The sequence below is a fragment of the Epinephelus fuscoguttatus genome, linkage group LG20 (genome assembly GCF_011397635.1).
Source record: "Epinephelus fuscoguttatus linkage group LG20, E.fuscoguttatus.final_Chr_v1".
Lineage (NCBI taxonomy): Eukaryota > Metazoa > Chordata > Actinopteri > Perciformes > Serranidae > Epinephelus > Epinephelus fuscoguttatus.
Window position 1 is genome coordinate 28170788 of NC_064771.1, and position 18034 is coordinate 28188821.

The 18034-nt window shown below is 42.7% G+C and overlaps 1 protein-coding gene and 1 long non-coding RNA gene across 8 annotated transcripts in view; one reads left to right on the plus strand and one right to left on the minus strand.

The window, feature by feature from the left end:
- LOC125881175 (uncharacterized) overlaps positions 1-2747 on the plus strand; it is a 261696-nt gene extending 258949 nt beyond the window's left edge. The window contains exon 3 of the long non-coding RNA XR_007448209.1: positions 174-2747. This is a non-coding gene — a long non-coding RNA (uncharacterized LOC125881175). The remainder of the gene's footprint in view (positions 1-173) is intronic.
- rnf157 (ring finger protein 157) overlaps positions 1-18034 on the minus strand; it is a 33866-nt gene that overhangs the window by 2861 nt on the left and 12971 nt on the right. Inside the window, exons 5-19 of one of the 7 annotated variants that reach the window (XM_049564064.1) lie at positions 16439-16556; positions 16259-16325; positions 16130-16173; positions 15171-15218; positions 14939-15010; positions 14675-14834; positions 12736-12848; positions 12397-12629; positions 12015-12117; positions 11743-11851; positions 9398-9612; positions 9232-9294; positions 9101-9149; positions 3786-3896; positions 2757-2791 (exon numbers count right to left, since the gene is read on the minus strand). In XM_049564064.1, the coding sequence (XP_049420021.1) occupies positions 2757-2791; positions 3786-3896; positions 9101-9149; positions 9232-9294; positions 9398-9612; positions 11743-11851; positions 12015-12117; positions 12397-12629; positions 12736-12848; positions 14675-14834; positions 14939-15010; positions 15171-15218; positions 16130-16173; positions 16259-16325; positions 16439-16556 (1540 nt within the window). The other 6 variants (XM_049564068.1, XM_049564062.1, XM_049564061.1 and 3 more) reach the window with 6 other exon arrangements.

The window sequence follows — 18034 nt, forward strand, 5'->3', positions numbered from 1 at the left end:
TTCATTTTATAGTTATAGTTTACTAATAAAACTCTCCACAGTATGAACAGTGGTTACATGAGCCTCAAAACCAGCCACAACTCAGCCCTGAGCAGAGTGACCGTCCTCTACTGACCAATCAACAGACTGCAGTGTTCACAGCTCCACCTTTTAGCACCAGATCTGTGTGCTAGGTACCCCAACAGAGGGGGGACCAAACTTGGGGACAGACTAGCTAACCAGTGATAACCAGAGGGTGAGCATTACGAACTATGCTTCTGCATGTTAACGTGTCTAGCCGGCAGTTTCACACCAAGTCGAAAATATTCTCGCAGATGAACAGTTAACCACTGACATCTCTCAGCAGGACACAGCTACAAGACGAGTACGATCTCACCTGATTACTACTAATTTCTCTTCTCATTTTCAAAGAGCTCAGGGCGGGACGATTTGCAGTTTTATCATGTGTAGTGTGTCATACTGTGAAACAACCACTTCTCACAAGGTCCAGTTTTTAACCTCTCCTGCCTGAGTTTGACGATAAGTATATTTCCAGCCACTTGTTTTCATGCAAAGTTTACTGGCAATTTTTTAAAAGAGCTGAAATATTACAGGAAAGTTTTTAAGCTTGGATGAGGTGGAAAATCTGGTGTATCGTAAAGAAAATACGACAAAGTGCATTAAGAACAAACTTATATAAATCTTGAAGCGTGTGACCTTAAACACTGAAGAGATGAAAACATGAGATCTGTGTAGAGCCACGAGGAGACTAAAATGTCCCTTAAATCAATAAATTAAAAACAAACATAAGTCATATTTACATCATGATTTCCACAAGTGTCGCCCTTTACCTATGAAATGTTATAATGACACCTAACTGTAGAGTTAGCGTCACCAACTATTGATCTTGATGCGCCTGACTCCTGATATTCACATGACAGTGGATGATAAACACATTACTTCACATTTTATTTTGATTTTTTTCTGGAAATGTGGATAAAATTTGTGCTCATGTCTCGACTATAATGAAGGTTTAAGGGCTGAAATGTCATGTGACTAAAAGGGAAATGCAGATGAAGCCAGAGTGTGTGACACTTCTTTCCTATTTCCAATGTCTTGACGAATATCTGTGTTCTACGGCACAGTGTTTGATCCCAGACGTTTGTCTCTAACCCCTCCTGCCCAACCACCATGTTAAGGTTCTTAAAGATCGCACTGACTGGTCATGTTTTTCACATGTAGTTTGACATGTGTCTCACCACGTCACGGCTGAATTAAATGCACTTAAGTCACCTAATGTGACAGAGTGGCCATTTTGTAGTTTCGCCTTTTTGCCCCTGTGATGAGCTCATGTGCTTCTAAATTCATTAATTCTGGCTGCAAACACATTAAAGACATACTGAAATGCACAGTCTCATTTTGGTCTCTGCTTTAAATGTTTGGCTACCTCTTGGTACACGTCAATATATTAAAGCAGTTTTCAGTATTTATAAATCAAAGTCTGCTGACTCATCCTGCAGTCTTGTTTGGACCTGCAGACCAGAAACCAGCAGCCTGGACTCTCTAAAGGCAGGACAATGATCAGTGTGCATATCTGGATAAAAACATCATCAGTTATCACCCTTTAAACTTACGCCGGGTGCACAACCTATTTTTCCTGTTTTAACAGAGTGTTTCCCCAGCGCATTCCCCACCCCCAGAACAACGCCACAAGGTTCCGTTGTAGATGGACCTGGCCAGATGCGGACGGCTAGCTAGTGTGCTGTCGGCGAGAGCTGTTAGTGAAGTCATCTAGCAGAAGAGCCAGCAATATCTTCCTGCTAAGATCTTTCATGTTGACTGTCACTGTACCAAATGAACTGAGACGAGTTGAGTAGTGTACTACTGAAAGAGCTGATATATAGGCGTGAAATAGGCTATGGAAATGAGCGCAAAATTCGAAAATATAGATTAATTATCAACCGCATAGAAATCAAGCTATGGTCAACAATTACTTTTAATAGTGGAAAAAAAGCTTACTCTTTTTTTCTTTTGCATAAATAAATGAGATATTGTTTGTTTACAACTGCGATTGAAATTTATTTCCTACTTCCGGCACCGTATTGCTCCGTTTTTCCCATGTTGTCAATGCCCAAGTAGGAAAAATCCAACACCTCCACAGTCCGATGGTCAACGGAACCGCTACCGTGCTGCGCGCTAGTCTGTTACCATCCGTCATTTTCACCTCTATTGGAATGAATGACTTCCAATCCGTCAATGCGAAAGGTTGTGCGCCTAGGGTTAGGCTGCTTGACTTGTTCCTTTGCACAGTACATGATACTCTACTTTCCTTAAAATGCACAGCACTTTGTTGAAATTATTAAATTATTGTAATTTTGACTCACAATAATCACATGTATCATATTTCTAGCTCCTGTCCTGTACTGAGGGTCACGTCAGTTTGAAGCGACTCAAACGCTCATCAGCCAACATGGTCCTGACTCACAGTGAATAACGGTAAATATCAGCCAGTGAATAAAATTAATTATTGATACTTTTAGGACTGGACCACAGAGAATATGAATAATGAATAACATCAGCAATGAAAGCTACCTCACTTCAACTGTCACTGTGCAATGAGAAAATATAATGTAAGGCAGATTCTGAGAAAAGATTAAAACCTTTTTACAGATATTTATACTGTATTTTTTAGGAGAGAAATTCTTGAATAAAACTGTGCATGCAAACCACATATATGACCCTAAAGTCTGATCTACCATCTAGCCATAACTCCATACCTAGTCCTCAATGTGCACTGGGCACGACTCCTCATCTGTCCATCCGAAAGAAGGCGAGAGAAGGAAGAAAGAGACAAAGCAGACAAAGGATAGGAGAGAGGAAGGAAGGAAGGAAAATGTCCAAGAAAAGACAGCAGAAGATGTGAAGAATGACGGGGGAAAAGGAGAGAAACAGAGAGATAACAGAACACTTTTACGACACAGAAAGAGAAAACATGTCACACCATCACAGACCAACGGGGTGACGTCAGGTTCGAGGGGATGAAGGTAAATCAGGGTTTAACAGAGCTGCGAGAGGGATGCAGAGCTAAAGGCTGTTAGGCAAGTCTGAACCCAAAACTTAGAAACACAGTAAATCAAGAACAAAATGGACGCCTTTAGCTCTCATCACAGTGACCCGCCGAGTGTTAGGAAGCAGGGAGCAGGATTAGGAGAGGACAGAAGGAAGGGAAGATGGCGGGCGGTGAGAATGAGTTGCAGATGTTTGGCAAAGCGGCTCGGAGCTGGCAGACGCTGAACATGAACTTCAAACTCTGGGATGGACCCGACTCTTTTCTCTCCCTCACACACACTCACACAAACAGAAAACACCAGCATGCAGAGAGCGCTCAAACACACCACATGATGCACTCAAACAAACACACACACACACACACCAGGGCTTCAGCTAAAGGAGGGAGAGGAGGGAGGGAGCGCACAGCTAACCGGTACTGAAGAAGCAATGAAGCACCACAACACCAAAGGGCAGGGATGAAGAGAAGAAGGAAGGCTCCAGATCTTCATGCTGGGCAAAGATGCTACAAAACCTCTCTGGTCTCTAACTGCTGCGAAATAAAACATCTGATTTCTTTTTAGCTTTAATTTGCGTCAGCGTGTTAGTATGTGTCAGAAATCATTAATTCTTCTGACTCATGCACTCTGCCCCCCCACCCTCATCTTCCTCACTTCTCCTCCCCCCTCCTCCCTCCCCTCACTCTCATGCCCAGTCCTCAGCTCTCATCGGTCCATGTTCGAGAGGTTGCCACTCACCGGCGAATCGGCTGTCGGGAGCCTGCTCATTATCCAACCCCAAAGAGGGCGTGTCACAGAGGGCGACGCCCTGATTGTTATTGGCCAACTCTGGACACCTGCTCCGCCCACCTGCAAGCGAGGGCAAAGGTCAAACAAGAGCAGCCAGGCACAGCAGGGGGGAGGAGGGGGGAGAGGGGGGAGGCAGGCAGGGTGAAGGAGGGAGGGGAGAGGGTGTCAGAGGTGGAGGGGTGAGGACGGCCATGCTGGAACGGCATTAATAAAATAATGAATGATAGATTTTTGCATTTTACCACCATGTGTCTGATTTACACGTCAGATTTAAAGGACAGGCTCGGAGAAACAGAAATCAGCTCATTTGCTCTGATCGTCTGAATCTTACTTTTAAACTTTTTTTTTTTTTTTTTTTTACTTTTTTTTCAAAAGTTGAATTTGAATTTTTTTTTCTCACACAAATTAGGATAAAAAAAAACCCCTGAAGTATCAGATTTTCAAAAATAGTGTGATTGGTCAAATTCAGTCAAAAATTCAAGTAGAAAAATCTGTTGTTCTTTTTTTAAATTCTGAAATTTAAAGTTTTGAATCTGAATTCGTGAAAGTTGAAAAAAAATCTAATTCAGCTTCTGAAATTGCAAAACAAGACATTTCATATTTTAATTTCAAAGAGGTGAATTCAGAACAATAAATTCAGATGGTTTTCCAAAGTAAAATATTTCAATGCTATGAATTCAGATGTGTTTAACTTTAAATACTTTTGTCTCTCGTTTGCTTCCGTAGACTTTCTGTAAAGTGATCAGTGTGTGTGTGTGCTGATTTTTAGACATAAAGACTTTTATTTTTCATTTATTCTGTATGTCTCATAGAACTAGACCTTCATCAGGCAAACTGTGCACTGTTTGTCATAAAATCAGCAATAAAATCTTTTTTTTTTTTTGCGAGTTAGAGAGTGTGCAGGAGTTTTTCTACAAGTTTTGTCCTGCTCATCCCTCTCCGACACACCTGTTTGAAAACAGAAGTGCTAAGTATTCCTTTGTTCATTTATTCTGTATGTAAAATTTAAAAAATCTGACTCAAGAAGGAACCAAAATCCAACAAGTGTGATGTGATATTAATACACAGATCGCTTCACAAGATTTAATTAAGCAGACTGACGTGTACAAAATGGACAAAGCGAAGAAGAACAAGTGATGTTCATCTTGCTCTGTAACTTATTATCAATATATCAGGAGAGATCATTACTTTACCACTTTTCTTAAATTAACTTAAAAAAGTCCTACACAAAAAGTTTCATTATCACCATATTGGTATATTGGTTTGGGGCGATATGAGAATATAAATTTGTCAGTCTTAACAAAATGTTGTCATACTGTTTATATTGTGGTACCCATCACTTTCATACCTCTGCTTAAATTATTGTGGGCAATATTTGATTTTTATATTATCTGTGTGATAAGATAACATTGATTTGACAGGTATTAAATTTAACAGGATGCTGCATCATTTTTATCCACAAAAAAAAAAACAAAAAACAAAAAAAAAAAAACGTGTATCATGATTGACATATTTTTCCATGTTGCCCACTTACAAACAAACAACACATATATATGTAAATTCAGCTAATTTAATTTAAATAAATAAATAAAAAATATATAGAAATACATATAACAACTCAAAATAATAAGTAAAAATAAAATATTTAAATAAATACAAAATATGAATGAATAGAAAATAAATCCAAATAAATTCAATCAAAAATTAAAATAAAAGTTTATATGTTATATTTTGTGTTTTCCTTGAATTTTATAAGCAGACTTGTATCTTTAAAACTACCTGCCATTTTGTTTTGAAGCCACCGCTCTGTATACATGTTATTCATGTCTTAACTTGTCACTCAACAGTGTTTGCTGATATTTTAGCACGACACACTGGAGTGAATGATCTTCTGATTTTAGTGTCTATGTTCTCATTAATCAGGCGAGCAGACAAATGAGACAGAAATATTAGTATAAACTGTCTGGATGAGCATCTTCCTGCCTTTTCCAGCGTGGCCAGATAACAGATACTGACAGGTTTCATCAAGTGCCTCATGCCTGCAGCAAGCCTGAGTGTGTATGTGTGTGTGTGTGTGTGTGTGCTAATGAGGAAGAGGATGACTAGATGATTGGCAGCTCAGCACAGAGACACAGACAGGGCACATACAGAAGCTGTCTGGCAGCGCTGCTGGTGCACAAGATGCAAACACACATCCTACAGCGCGTGTGCACATTCACAGTCTGTCAGGCAGCACAGGTCCGCTCGTCTCCTAAAGAACTGAAAGGTCATTCGGTAACTCACAGGTACACAGGTAGATTGTTTCAGTCTGGGCCCAGGTGGCGCACACACACACACACACACACACACACACAAACACACACACACAATCCACAGAGAAACTAATTTACATATACATGTTTCAAACTTTTTTCTAATGAAGGTGACCTTGTTGTTTTCGCTTCAAACCTTCTCTCTCTGTCCACCACAACAACACTTCTTTTTGCACTCCACCAGTCTCTCTTTCACACACGCACGCACACACGCACGCACACACACACACACACACGCACGCACACACACATGCACACACACACAGATGCATGAAGAAGCTTTCACTTCATGATGCAGCAGCTAAAACAGCAAATGTTGCGAAGCTTTTTTGAGCACAAACACATAAATGATACACATACAGTAAATCCACAGGCAAAAATACACATGTACACACAAATATATCCAGTAGATAGAGGTGCAGATCATGCAAATACAGGCCAGTCAGTCGCCTGGTGTGCAGCAGAACCTCATCTGAACCACACAGGATGCCTGTATGTGCTCATTTCCTGTTGTGAATGAAAGGATGCTCCGATCAATTGGAATCAGTCGGTATTTGTTGCTAATTATTTAATTACCGGGCATTACATTTACCAATAAGGAAACCTTGATTGTAACAGAGAGGAACGACATAAATAAAAGTCCATCTGATTCTGATTCAGAGCTGGGTCCTCGGTCTGAGGGATGCAGGGTTGATATCAGCAGGTCATTTTTATTTTCGTAGAGAGACTGGCGGGACATGTGTTAGCTTGGTGCAGCAGCTGGAGACAAGAGCTGGTTAGCCTCACCTAAAACAAGGAAAATGCTCCCATCTCTAACTCCAAAACTGTATCATTTATATTTTGAGTGTTACTAGTCTGCTTGCAAATGTTAGCAAGCAGGTAGCGTGCAAACAGTTTTTAGAGCTTTTTGCTGAAAACAGCGGAAACAACCCTAATCAGCACTGATCAGACAGAAAGTGTTTCAGCAGCTGGAGGCGCTTTTTGTAATTGTTTTTAATGAGAATGAAACCTTTTGCTCACGTTTTTTGCGTTGCGACGCGCCTCATGTTTCTGTGCTCTAGGCACATGGTTTTTTTGCCGGAGCACTCTGAACTCCTTGAGTTGAAAAACTTCAACTCCAAGTGGAATTATGTCCCACATCATCTCTTTTTTGGTCATTTTTTTTCCCATTGTCCAATCAGATGATTTGAGAGGCGGGCCTTCTGTGGTGGTCACGACAACAAGTTTACAGTTGGTAAACAATGGAGGAGAAACTGGTGGTAGTGGTTGCTGGATACCCAGAGCTATACGCCCTGATGATAGACAGCAGGTTGTCAAACTGTCCCTGAGTCATCCTAAAATATGCCTGGAAACAGCCATCATGGAGGAGAAGCTCCTGGACCAACTGGTGGTACTCCCCATGATCCACCCTCTTTTTTAGGGTCTCATGTACCCACACAGATCTCTGTTTCCCTGTGACCAACTAACTATTTACTGACAGCCTCTGACCCTCAACCAGAGCTACAGCAAGTACCCTCTGCCTCAACATTTTAGGAACTAGATACTAATTACTGTCAAATAACCAAAATAAATAAACAGTAGATTGATAACACAGGAAGAATAAGGAGGCGAGTTCGTGGTTGCCTGGCAACAATTAAAAAGGCGCAACAAGTGTTTTTTTTTTCACTAGTGGCATTTAATTAAAAAAAAAGGCAGTGGGGCGCACCTCGCGTTTTGCAACCTGCAAAACATTTCCTGTGTGATCGGGGCCTAACACTTCTTTTCACTAATGCGGAACAGGCTCCGCTCTGGTTCGCGCACCTAATTTCAAACAAGTCGGAGCATTTCCGCAGAAAAGTTGGCACTCAACTGGAACCCAAAAAATATCAGGGTTTTTTTGACCTGATGTGCAAACTGTGATGATGTCAGTGGGCATGTCATATTCTACAGGCTGGAAAGAGAGGATGGAGAAGGCGCCTTCTTCTCATTAAAATGTGGTCCATGCTTGTTTTTTGGAAGAACCCAAATATCTGTAATAACAGAACAAAAGCTCACAGGTAATCAGTGCGATCCGCCATCATACTACCACTGTTTACTTCTGTTGAGCATTGTGCAACGCCCTCCGTTGATGAGACATCCTTGATTACAATGGTGCCACTTAGAACCGGTGGAAACTGGTTTGCTAAATAGACCAAATCACTGTGATGTCGCGCTGACAACAGCAATCACTTTTGGGCAGACAACTGGCAACTGTTCTGAATTGCGGAGAAATGTGACATTGACAAACTTCAGCCGTAACTGTAACATTTAAAGATATATAGTTAAACCAGACTTTGGAGGATCCGGTCTCTGAATCTGTGCACGACAGGAGGTAGTTAATGTTCCTGCCTATCCCTCCACAAATTAAAGACAAGGACTGGTGTCCGTGGTGGGACTCAGACAGTATCTTTGGGCTGCTGATGTCAGGCTGTGGTCGCAGTCTACGAGATAATGGAGGCAACGGATAAGATGTGAGGAGCCAGTTCTTCCCACATCCAGTCCAGTTTTGTGACCACAGAGGAAGACTACAGTGGGACAATCAGTAATAATATTTCAATGAAGTCAGTCATAAGAGCTCAGCCTTCGCTGTGAAGTAGCCTGAGGTTCTGGTGCACACACACTGCATAAGAAGCCATTCACTCCAGTCCAGATGCTGCAGGTTGAGGTGGTTTCAGCCAACATCACGTGCATTTCTAAAGGGACTGCCCCATCTAGTGGACGTATCTGAAATAGGATCCCTTTATTTTGAAAGGGTTGTCATTGCTCAGCCATGATTCAAAAAGATTTACTGACAGCAACAGTATAAAGATTGACCACTCAGTTCTTAGTTTGTATGAAAGGGTGCATTTCTTTTTCACATGGCCTGAGAGCAACAAAATGCAAAGGGAGGTGAGAGGTCAGGGGTGAAAGGTGAGGGATGGTCACCATAGTTACCTTTCCCGTTGGACGGCGAGGAGCAGTCCTCTTCAGTGACATCGTTTCCCTGAGGAAAAAAAAAAGCTCGTAAAACTTAATAAGAATTAGATGAAAATATGAAATGAGCATGAATCAGCACCTGCTCTCACCTCTGAATCCTGCTCCTCTACAGCCACTGAGTAGTTTTGTTCCTTTGGCTCCTGGGAAAACTCCTGAACCAAAGTAAAGACACAAAGGGAGACAGTCCAATGAGGAGACAAAGATTTACCAGATTTACCCTCCATCCATCCATCCATCCATCCCTGGACTCCTCACCCCGTCCTGCTGCGACGGTCCTCGGCTCTCCATGGGGGCGTCCTGGTTCTCCTCGCCCTCAGCATCTTCCCCCTCGTCCCCCCCGGGCTCGCCCTCGGCCCCGGCCAGGTAGGACCCTGACATGGAGGACATGGTGTCAGTGCTGATGTGGGAGTGCTGCGAGTGGGACGAGGCCATGGACATCACTGACTGGACCAGGCTGCAGCTCACTGGGTCTGACAGACAGACGGAGACACACATCACGGTCGGACTCGGAGTTGGGGGACTTTTTTTTGTCTTTGGTTGCCCAGTGAGATTTTTAAATAAAAAAAGCGATCCCTACTCACAGAATTACTGCCAACAGAAAACACATATTGCAGATTGTTGTCCTTGCTGAACGGTGGGCAAAGAAGAAAACTTTTATTGTTATCTTTAAAGCTTTGTTGACACGGTGAGAGAGGAGAGGGAGAGACGCTGTGCTGCTGCCAGAGGAGCCGCTGAATGAGTTCCCTCTGAGCGGCAAGTCACTAAAAGAGTCTGAGAAGTTTGGGGCTGTTCATAAAACATTCAGGACGCTACAGTTTATCTCTTGTGTTCTTGTGTTTATCATCTGTACATAAGAGGTTAAGATGAATATATTGATGTTGGAGAGCAGAACAAGATTTCATTTCGCTCTCCTTGAGCTACCTTTACTGTAATCTGATGGCATTAAATTCAGACTCGTGCCGTGCTGAAAGTGACACAGAAATGTTATTAGGTCTGTTGTAGATAAACTGTTTTCATGGTTATTAACCTCAGAAATATCTTTAAGTCCTTCACCCTTGGCGTGCTTTATGTGTGAAGTCTCTGGTGATGGTCAAGATGACCTGCTGAAGTTCAAACGGAGCATCAGAATAAGGAAGAGAGGTGATTTAAGTGTCTTTGAACGTGGCATGGTTGTTGGTGCCAGACGGGCTGGTCTGAGTCTACTGGGATTTTCACACACAACCATCTCTAGGGTTTACAGAGGATGGTCCCAAGAAGAGAAAATATCCAGTGAGCCAAAATGCCTTGTTGGTGCCAGAGGTCAGAGGAGAATGGCCAGACTGGTTCAAGATGACAGAAAGGCAACAGTAACTCAAATAACCACTGGTTCCAACCAAGGTCTGCAGAAGACCATCTCTGAACCAACAACACGTCCAACCTTGAAGCAGATGGGCTACAGCAGCAGAAGACCACACCAGGTGCCACTCCTGTCAGCTAACAACAGGAAACTGAGGCTACAGTTCACACAGGCTCACCAAAACTGGACAATAGAAGATTGGAAAAACGTTGCCTGGTCTGATGAGTCTGGATTTCTGCTGCCACATTCAGATGGCAGGGTCAGAATTTGGTGGAAACAACATGACAGCATAGATCCATCCTGCCTTGTATCAACGGTTCAGGCTGCTGGTGCTGGTGTAATGGTGTGGGGGAGATTTTCTTAGTACCAACTGAGCATGGTTTAAACACCACAGCCTACCTGAGTATTGTTGCTGACCATGTCCATCCCTTTATGACCACAGTGTACCCATCTTCTGATGGCTACTTCCAGCAGGATAACGCACCATGTCACAAAGCTCAAATCATCTCAAACTGGTTTCTTGAACATGACAATGAGTTCACTGTACTCCAGTGGCCTCCACAGTCACCAGATCTCAGTCCAATAGAGCACCTTTGGGATGTGGTGGAACGGGAGATTCTCATCATGGATGTGCAGCCGACAAATCTGCAGCAACTGTGTGATGTCATCATGTCAATATGGACCAAAATCTCTGAGGAATGTTTCCAGCACCTTGTTGAATCTGTGCCACAAAGAATTAAGGCAGTTCTGAAGGAAAAAGGGGTCCAACCTGGTACTAGCAAGATGTACCTAATAAAGTGGACGCTGAGTGTATATTCAAGTAAGGACAACTGAGTTTGTTCTATTATTCATTAAAGTGCAGACTGACCGGAGATACTGTTTTTTGAGACTGCTGTTGAGGTTTTTACATAAAAGTGAAGACATGAGACCGACATGTAAAATCACATTCATGTAACAAGACGCGTGTCTTGTTACATGAGTCTTAACACATTATGAGCATCTATTACAGTATATACGACATAGAGCATGAAGAAATAAACAATAAACACATATTCTGCATTTAGGAAATAACAACATTCATTGTTTTCAGTGCTACGTTGAATTTTTGTCAGTTTAGGTTTGGCTCTGTGTGTGTGTGTGTGTGTGGGCTGGCATGCATCCCCCATCTACCCTAGGTTTACCGTGAGTATATAAAGACAAACGTGTGTGTGTGCGTATGTGTGATTATGTGTGTGTGTGTGTGTGTGTGTGTGTGTGTGTGTACCTTCAGGGGAGGTGATGGTGGAGGAGAGCGGTGTTCCCGTGCAGGACGACTGGTCGATGGCTCCAGACGAGGACAGAGTCAGGTTCTCGCTGTCTGGAGTCACTCCGTTCTGTAAAACAACAGGAGCAGCGGTATGAGAGGAGCTCACAACACCACACCATCCTCCAAACACAAACACACAAACAGACGGGCACACATACGCAGTGTCTGTCTCTGTGTCTCACACACACACACACACACACACACACACACACACACACACACACACACACCTCCTGCTGGTCCACGGCGAGTTTGTGGCGACAGGCCTCCGATTCACTGCAAGACTTCTCATCCTCCTCCTCGGGAAGTACAGAGGAATTCTGGGAAAGTGACCTGACGTAAACATAATGGACGAGGTTTAGACGGAAATAACGGGAGAGGGTTTGATGCACCCGTACCTGAACTGAAACAACACGACCAGACAACATATGATCTCAGGATGTGGTTATAACGACGAGTACTGTTCATGGTTCAAACAAAAGCCAGTTAATTGATGTCTAAAATCAGATGTATAAAAAACAATAATACAAAAAAAGGGAAATTGGAAATTCGTGGCAGTGACGTTAACATTTAAAATGAACGAATCTATTTTCGACTGTCTCTGTTACTCACTTGGAACCACTCTTCTTGAGTTTGAGTCCCTGACTGGAGTTGGAGTGGTCTAGAGGGGAGAGGGAGCGGGCTGGTGCCGGGTGCGGCTCGCTGCTGTACGGGGGAAGCGCTCCGGACACGTGGCTGGGGCCGGAGTGGAGAGGGGGAGGATTCACCACAGAGGTGTTGAGGGGGCCGTTCAGCGCCTCCAGGAGCGACACCACCTCGTAGCCTGGAGGGATGTGCTCCGACGCCTGCAACCCAGGAGAGGACACTGGTGAGTTTACTGAGACTGATCATTATTTTTTATCTATTCAACGTTTGTTTTTTTCTTGTGTGTGTGTGTCGACTCTGTCTCACCGAGTGTTCCTCTGAGTCGGAGGTCTGTGAAGTGATGACAGGGTTAAAGCTGGTGGGTGACAGAGGACTGAGTTTCTTCCTCATGGCTCGGATCTGCAGCAGAGCTCTGAATGCTTTAAGAACAACATGGTGAATAAAAGAGATTTAAATAAGCTGTGGTACTAAAATAATTTGCACTGACAGTGACATTTACACTTTAGGAGGAAAACAGATGTATTCAGGTCAGGACGAGACAGAAGATTTAGTTAACATCCAAAGCAATGTTCATGTTAGGGAAACAAACTAACAAACACACTAACAGTGTGTTTCACTACGTTGAGAACTGCATAGTTTCTTTGTCTTATAATTTTCAAGATCTTGGACTCAAATTGAAGCTTATGAACTTTGAAGTTTTCTATATACAAGTGAGGAAGTGATGAGGATTTTTTGGGCATGTCGCAAGCAATGTAGTGGTTAGAGCACTCATCTCTCATGCGGAAGGTCCAGGGTTTGAATCCTGCTGGGGTCGACGTTAGCGAAGGCATGTGGTCACAAGAGGTTCCCACTGCCGAATCAAGCGGGATCAGATTCCTTAAAGGGATAGTGCACCCAAACATGAAAATTCAGCCATTATCTACTCACCCATATGCGGATAGAGGCTCAGGTGAAGTTTCAGAGTCCTCACAACACTTGCGGAGATCCAAGGGGAGAGGGGGTAGCAACACGACTCCACCTAATGGAGGCTGACGGCGCCCCAGATTCAAACGTCCAAAAACACATAATTGAAACCAGAGAATATCTCCATACTGCTCATCCGTAGTGATCCAAAGCTGTTTGGAAAAATGTCATTTGAACTCTGTTTTTAGCCTCACTGAAGCCTGTAGCTCTGACTGCCTCTCTGTACACCGCACTCACGTGTGCACACTTGCGTGAGACCATGAGATCTGTGCACCATGTTCATGTGTCTTCACGGGCTTTTGCTGGTTTCACACGCACAGAGAGGCAGTTAGAGCTGCAGGCTACAATGAGGCTAAAAACAGAGTTTAAAGGACGTTTTTCCAAACAACTTTTTATGTCAGGGCTTCAGGACACTTGGCTCACTACAGATGAGCAGTATGGAGATATTTTGTGGTTTCACTTATGTGTTTTTGGACGTTTGAATCTGGGGCGCCGTAAGCCTCCATTAGGTGGAGTTGTGCTGCTACCCCCTCTCCCCTTGGATCTCCGCAAGTGTTGTGAGGACTCTAAAACTTCACCTGAGCCTCCCTCGGCATATGGGTGAGTAGATAATGGCTAATGGATAATGGAATCTGAGCCAAGTCCTCAACAAGGGTGCGTCTCAAGCCCGTTGTAGATGGGAGGTTCCAGATGTTTAAAAAAAACAAAACAAAAAAAAAACAGGCATATTTGAGTGCGAACACATGCGTATCTTTTTGATCCAGCTGAGTCTAATAAGCTGTAACAGTGATTCCTGCTTGGCAAAAATGTCGTTGAAAAAGATATTTTTGAATGACACACACCCAAGTCGCATTTGATTCCTCTGTACCAAATTAGGCTTGAAATACTGTACTTTTTTACTGTGATAAAGTAAAAATGTTAAATGTCTAAGGGAGTAATAACGGTGGTGGAGGCAGCTTTGATCAATTTTAACATTCTTTTCTCATTTTGCAAAGAAATTCTTCAATTTTTTCAATTTTAACAGGGCTGACACATAGAGACAGACAACCATTCACACTCACATTCACACGTACGGACAATTTAGAGTCACCAATTAACCTGCATGTCTTTGGACTGTGGGAGGAAGCTGGAGTACCTGGAGAAAACCTACACTGACACAGCGAGAACATGCAAACTCGGTTCAAACCAGGAACGCTCTTGCCGCTTTGGAGGCAGCTTTTATCAATATTAACGATCTTTTCTCATTTTGGAAAGAACTTCTCGATGGTCGGCGGGAACTCACGCAGTCTGCAGATGGGGCAGCAGTTAGCCTGGTAGCGCAGAGTGTCTGCGCAGGCGTTGCAGAGACACAGGTGTCTGCACGGCAGGATGAGCGTGTCTCGCACGTCCGACAAACACACCACACACTCTGCACTGTTGTCGCTGATCTCGTCGTCGGCAACCTGGAGATAAAAACAGTTAAATGTTAGGAAGAAAGAGTCATCCACGTCGCTTCTTCTGACACACTCAGATGATGAGACAGAAAAATCCCTGGTGTGATTTCTACCTTTGATTCTTGGCTGTTGTATTTGTTCTCGATCCCGTAGATCTCCTGCAGCAGATAACTCACTCCATCCACCTGGGAAAAGGAACACAGTGAAGAACAAAAGCTGCAGGTCTCATGGGTTCAGGCTTAATGTTCAAGAGGGAAATAAAGCTTTGGTGTCTCTTTGTCTTTTAAACACATTAAATAAAAATGTGACACAAAAGGATGAAGGAAGGAAAGCAGGTGTATTTACCACTTGTTTCTGCTTCAGAGGCTTCACACAGTAGCTCCCGTCCATGTGCTGCCAATGAAAGAAACAGCTGTTCATTACTTCGTCTAAGTCATGTTTCATTCTTCTGCACCGCATCTGACGCATCTGCCCTTTAATGCTGTATGGAGGACTTCTGATGTTTCTACATGTTAGTCACATGTCAGACAGCAGTTTTGCCTTTGCTGAGTGCCTGGATGTGGAGATAGTTTACTACACCAACATCTTTTTGGTTATTAATCATTCTCTGTAGCATCAGGTTAGCCTTGAACAGAGATCAGAGTCCATACATCTGCCTAGAAATCACAGAAAACTGCCGAACCTGCCGGACAATCATCACGTTTTTTAACTTTTCTTCACTTTGACAGTAATCTTGCGATAGCTGTCTGGTTAACAGTCCAGATTAGCTGTTCAGCATCAGTTACCACGGTGATTTATCCTGGTAAAAAGAGCACCAGCTTCATAGCACTGAAAACCCAGAGTTAACCCTGAAGTTACCTTGCCTGTTTCAGGGAGGAAGAGACCTCAGGTAGTTTGGCTCCTGGTTAAAATCCTCCTGAACAATACTGAAGGAATTCTAATTGGGAGACATTTCACCTTCAATCCTCACCTCTACACACCACTAAATCCCCCTAATCTTTACATACATATCACTACACCCCAGTTTCCAAGATAAGAATCATTTTATAACCACACAGCGGTGTCTGTCTTCACACTGTTATCAGTTATAAAAACCCCAAAGATATCAAACGTACAGTCATGAGAAGCAGGAGGAGAATATACCCACTTTTAGAAGCTGTGGATGTTTGGTGACTCAAACAATTGATCAGTTATAAAAAAAATAGGTACAGAAAAGAATCTTTTTGATAAACTGATTGTTTGAGCTCCATCTGAGAACCCTGGCAGTGTCTGATAGCTTCTCTGATAAGCAGCATCTTATTTACCTTTTCAAACGTAGCCAGCAGTATGTGAGAGTGGCCCAAATGTTCTGCAGAGACAAAACACAGTGGACAGTGGCTTAAAATTCTGCAGCTCCTCTTCCACCTCAGACCATCAGTATGATAAACACTCACCTTCCCCCTCGTCCACGACAGCCTGCACCACCATGGGGAAAACCTCTTTGTCCATATCAAACAGCAGCTGAGGAGACAGACGGAGCAGATATCTATCTGACCTTGTGTATAAAATGGTTTCGCGGCAGCCTCGCACAGACGTGTGTTTCAGTATTCAGAGTACAGACAGGAGCTGCCTACCTCCTCGTCAGCCCACTCGCTGAGGTTGACGGTGTGTGAGGGCAGACAGAACTGCTGGCACACTCCTCGCTTGAAGTGCACCGTCTCAGACTGCAGAGAGCTGTCCTGAGGCAGGTAACTGCAGGAGATACACAGATACAGTCAGTCAGTGGACCAAATACATGACGGAGGTGAACAATATGGATCACTCAGCTTATCAATATCAGGACGTGGTCGCTTAAACCACTTTTTGAATCAATTAGTTTTGTGTCTAAGTTGTAAAAAACACAGTAAAATTCTAGGTTTAATAGACCATAATTATCTGCTAAATCCTGAAAGTTTCTAAATTGTCCATTTGTACAGACAGGGTTCCTACACATTTGGAATTTCAAAATTCCATACTTTACCATACCCTAAATTCCAGACTTCTCTGCGGTTTTTTTTTGTTTTCAGAGAATATGCGACATCTGAGTAAATATATCAGTGTATCATATTTCACATCATATTTAATTATTCTTAATAGGCGATTGTAGCCAAGTACCATAATGGCATGCAAATAAAAACTCAGGTAAGTTCAATGTCTGGGCTGAGGCAAGCGATGCAGTAACGAAACGTCCTTCCTTGGCCAACCAGTATTTATATACGGTACTGTCAAGCCATCCATTGTGAACCATGTGAAACTCGTCTTCTTGTAAAAGGGGCGGTATGTTTTCTGAGACGTTTGCTCTCACACAAACTGTGCTTGGCCCGGCATAAAACACGATCCGGATTGATTAAATTATTTTTGGAAATACCTAATTTTGTATTTTAGAAAACAGTATTTTAGAACAGTGGTAATAGTCTGGAAACATAAATATTTTTCCATACTTTATTTTTCATTTTCCATACTTTTTAATACCTGGAAATTGATCAAATTTATTTCCATACTTTTCCATACTTTCCATACTTGCATAGGAACCCTGTACAGAGGTCACAGATTTTACCTTTTCAACATTTGAGTGGAAGTTAGGAGTGGGCGATATGGCCCTATAATAATATCTTGATATTTCAGGGTATTTTTGCGATAACGATATTCTTGACAATATGACAAATCAGTTAAAACAAAACATTTTGTTATTAATTTAAGAAAACAGAACTGCAGCAAAACAAGTGATACAGTTTTACAGTAAAAACTAAACTAAAATGATCTGAAGAACAGTAACTCAGAGTGAGATTCAGATTCTGTTACAATATTAATAGTTCAACTGAATAAAATCTACCACAAATTACACATTTAAACAGCTCCCAAATACAAAAAATGTCCCCTGGGATCGACATATATAAATCAACAGGTGATTTCCCTCTTTTTCCACCTGGATCTTTATGCTCTGCCATTTCTCCTCTAATCATCACACTATAACCTGTGACAGGCTGTTATGATACCACAACTATCACACATTCACATATATGGAGTTTTTGTCGAGCTGTGAGCGTCACGTAGCTTTACATTACCAAAGGTTTATGACAAAATCACTTGACGACACCGACTCGGTGAGAGAGGAGAGGGAGAGACGCTGTGCTGCTGCCAGAGGAGCCGCTGAATGAGTTCCCTCTGAGCAGTAAGTCACTAAAAGAGTC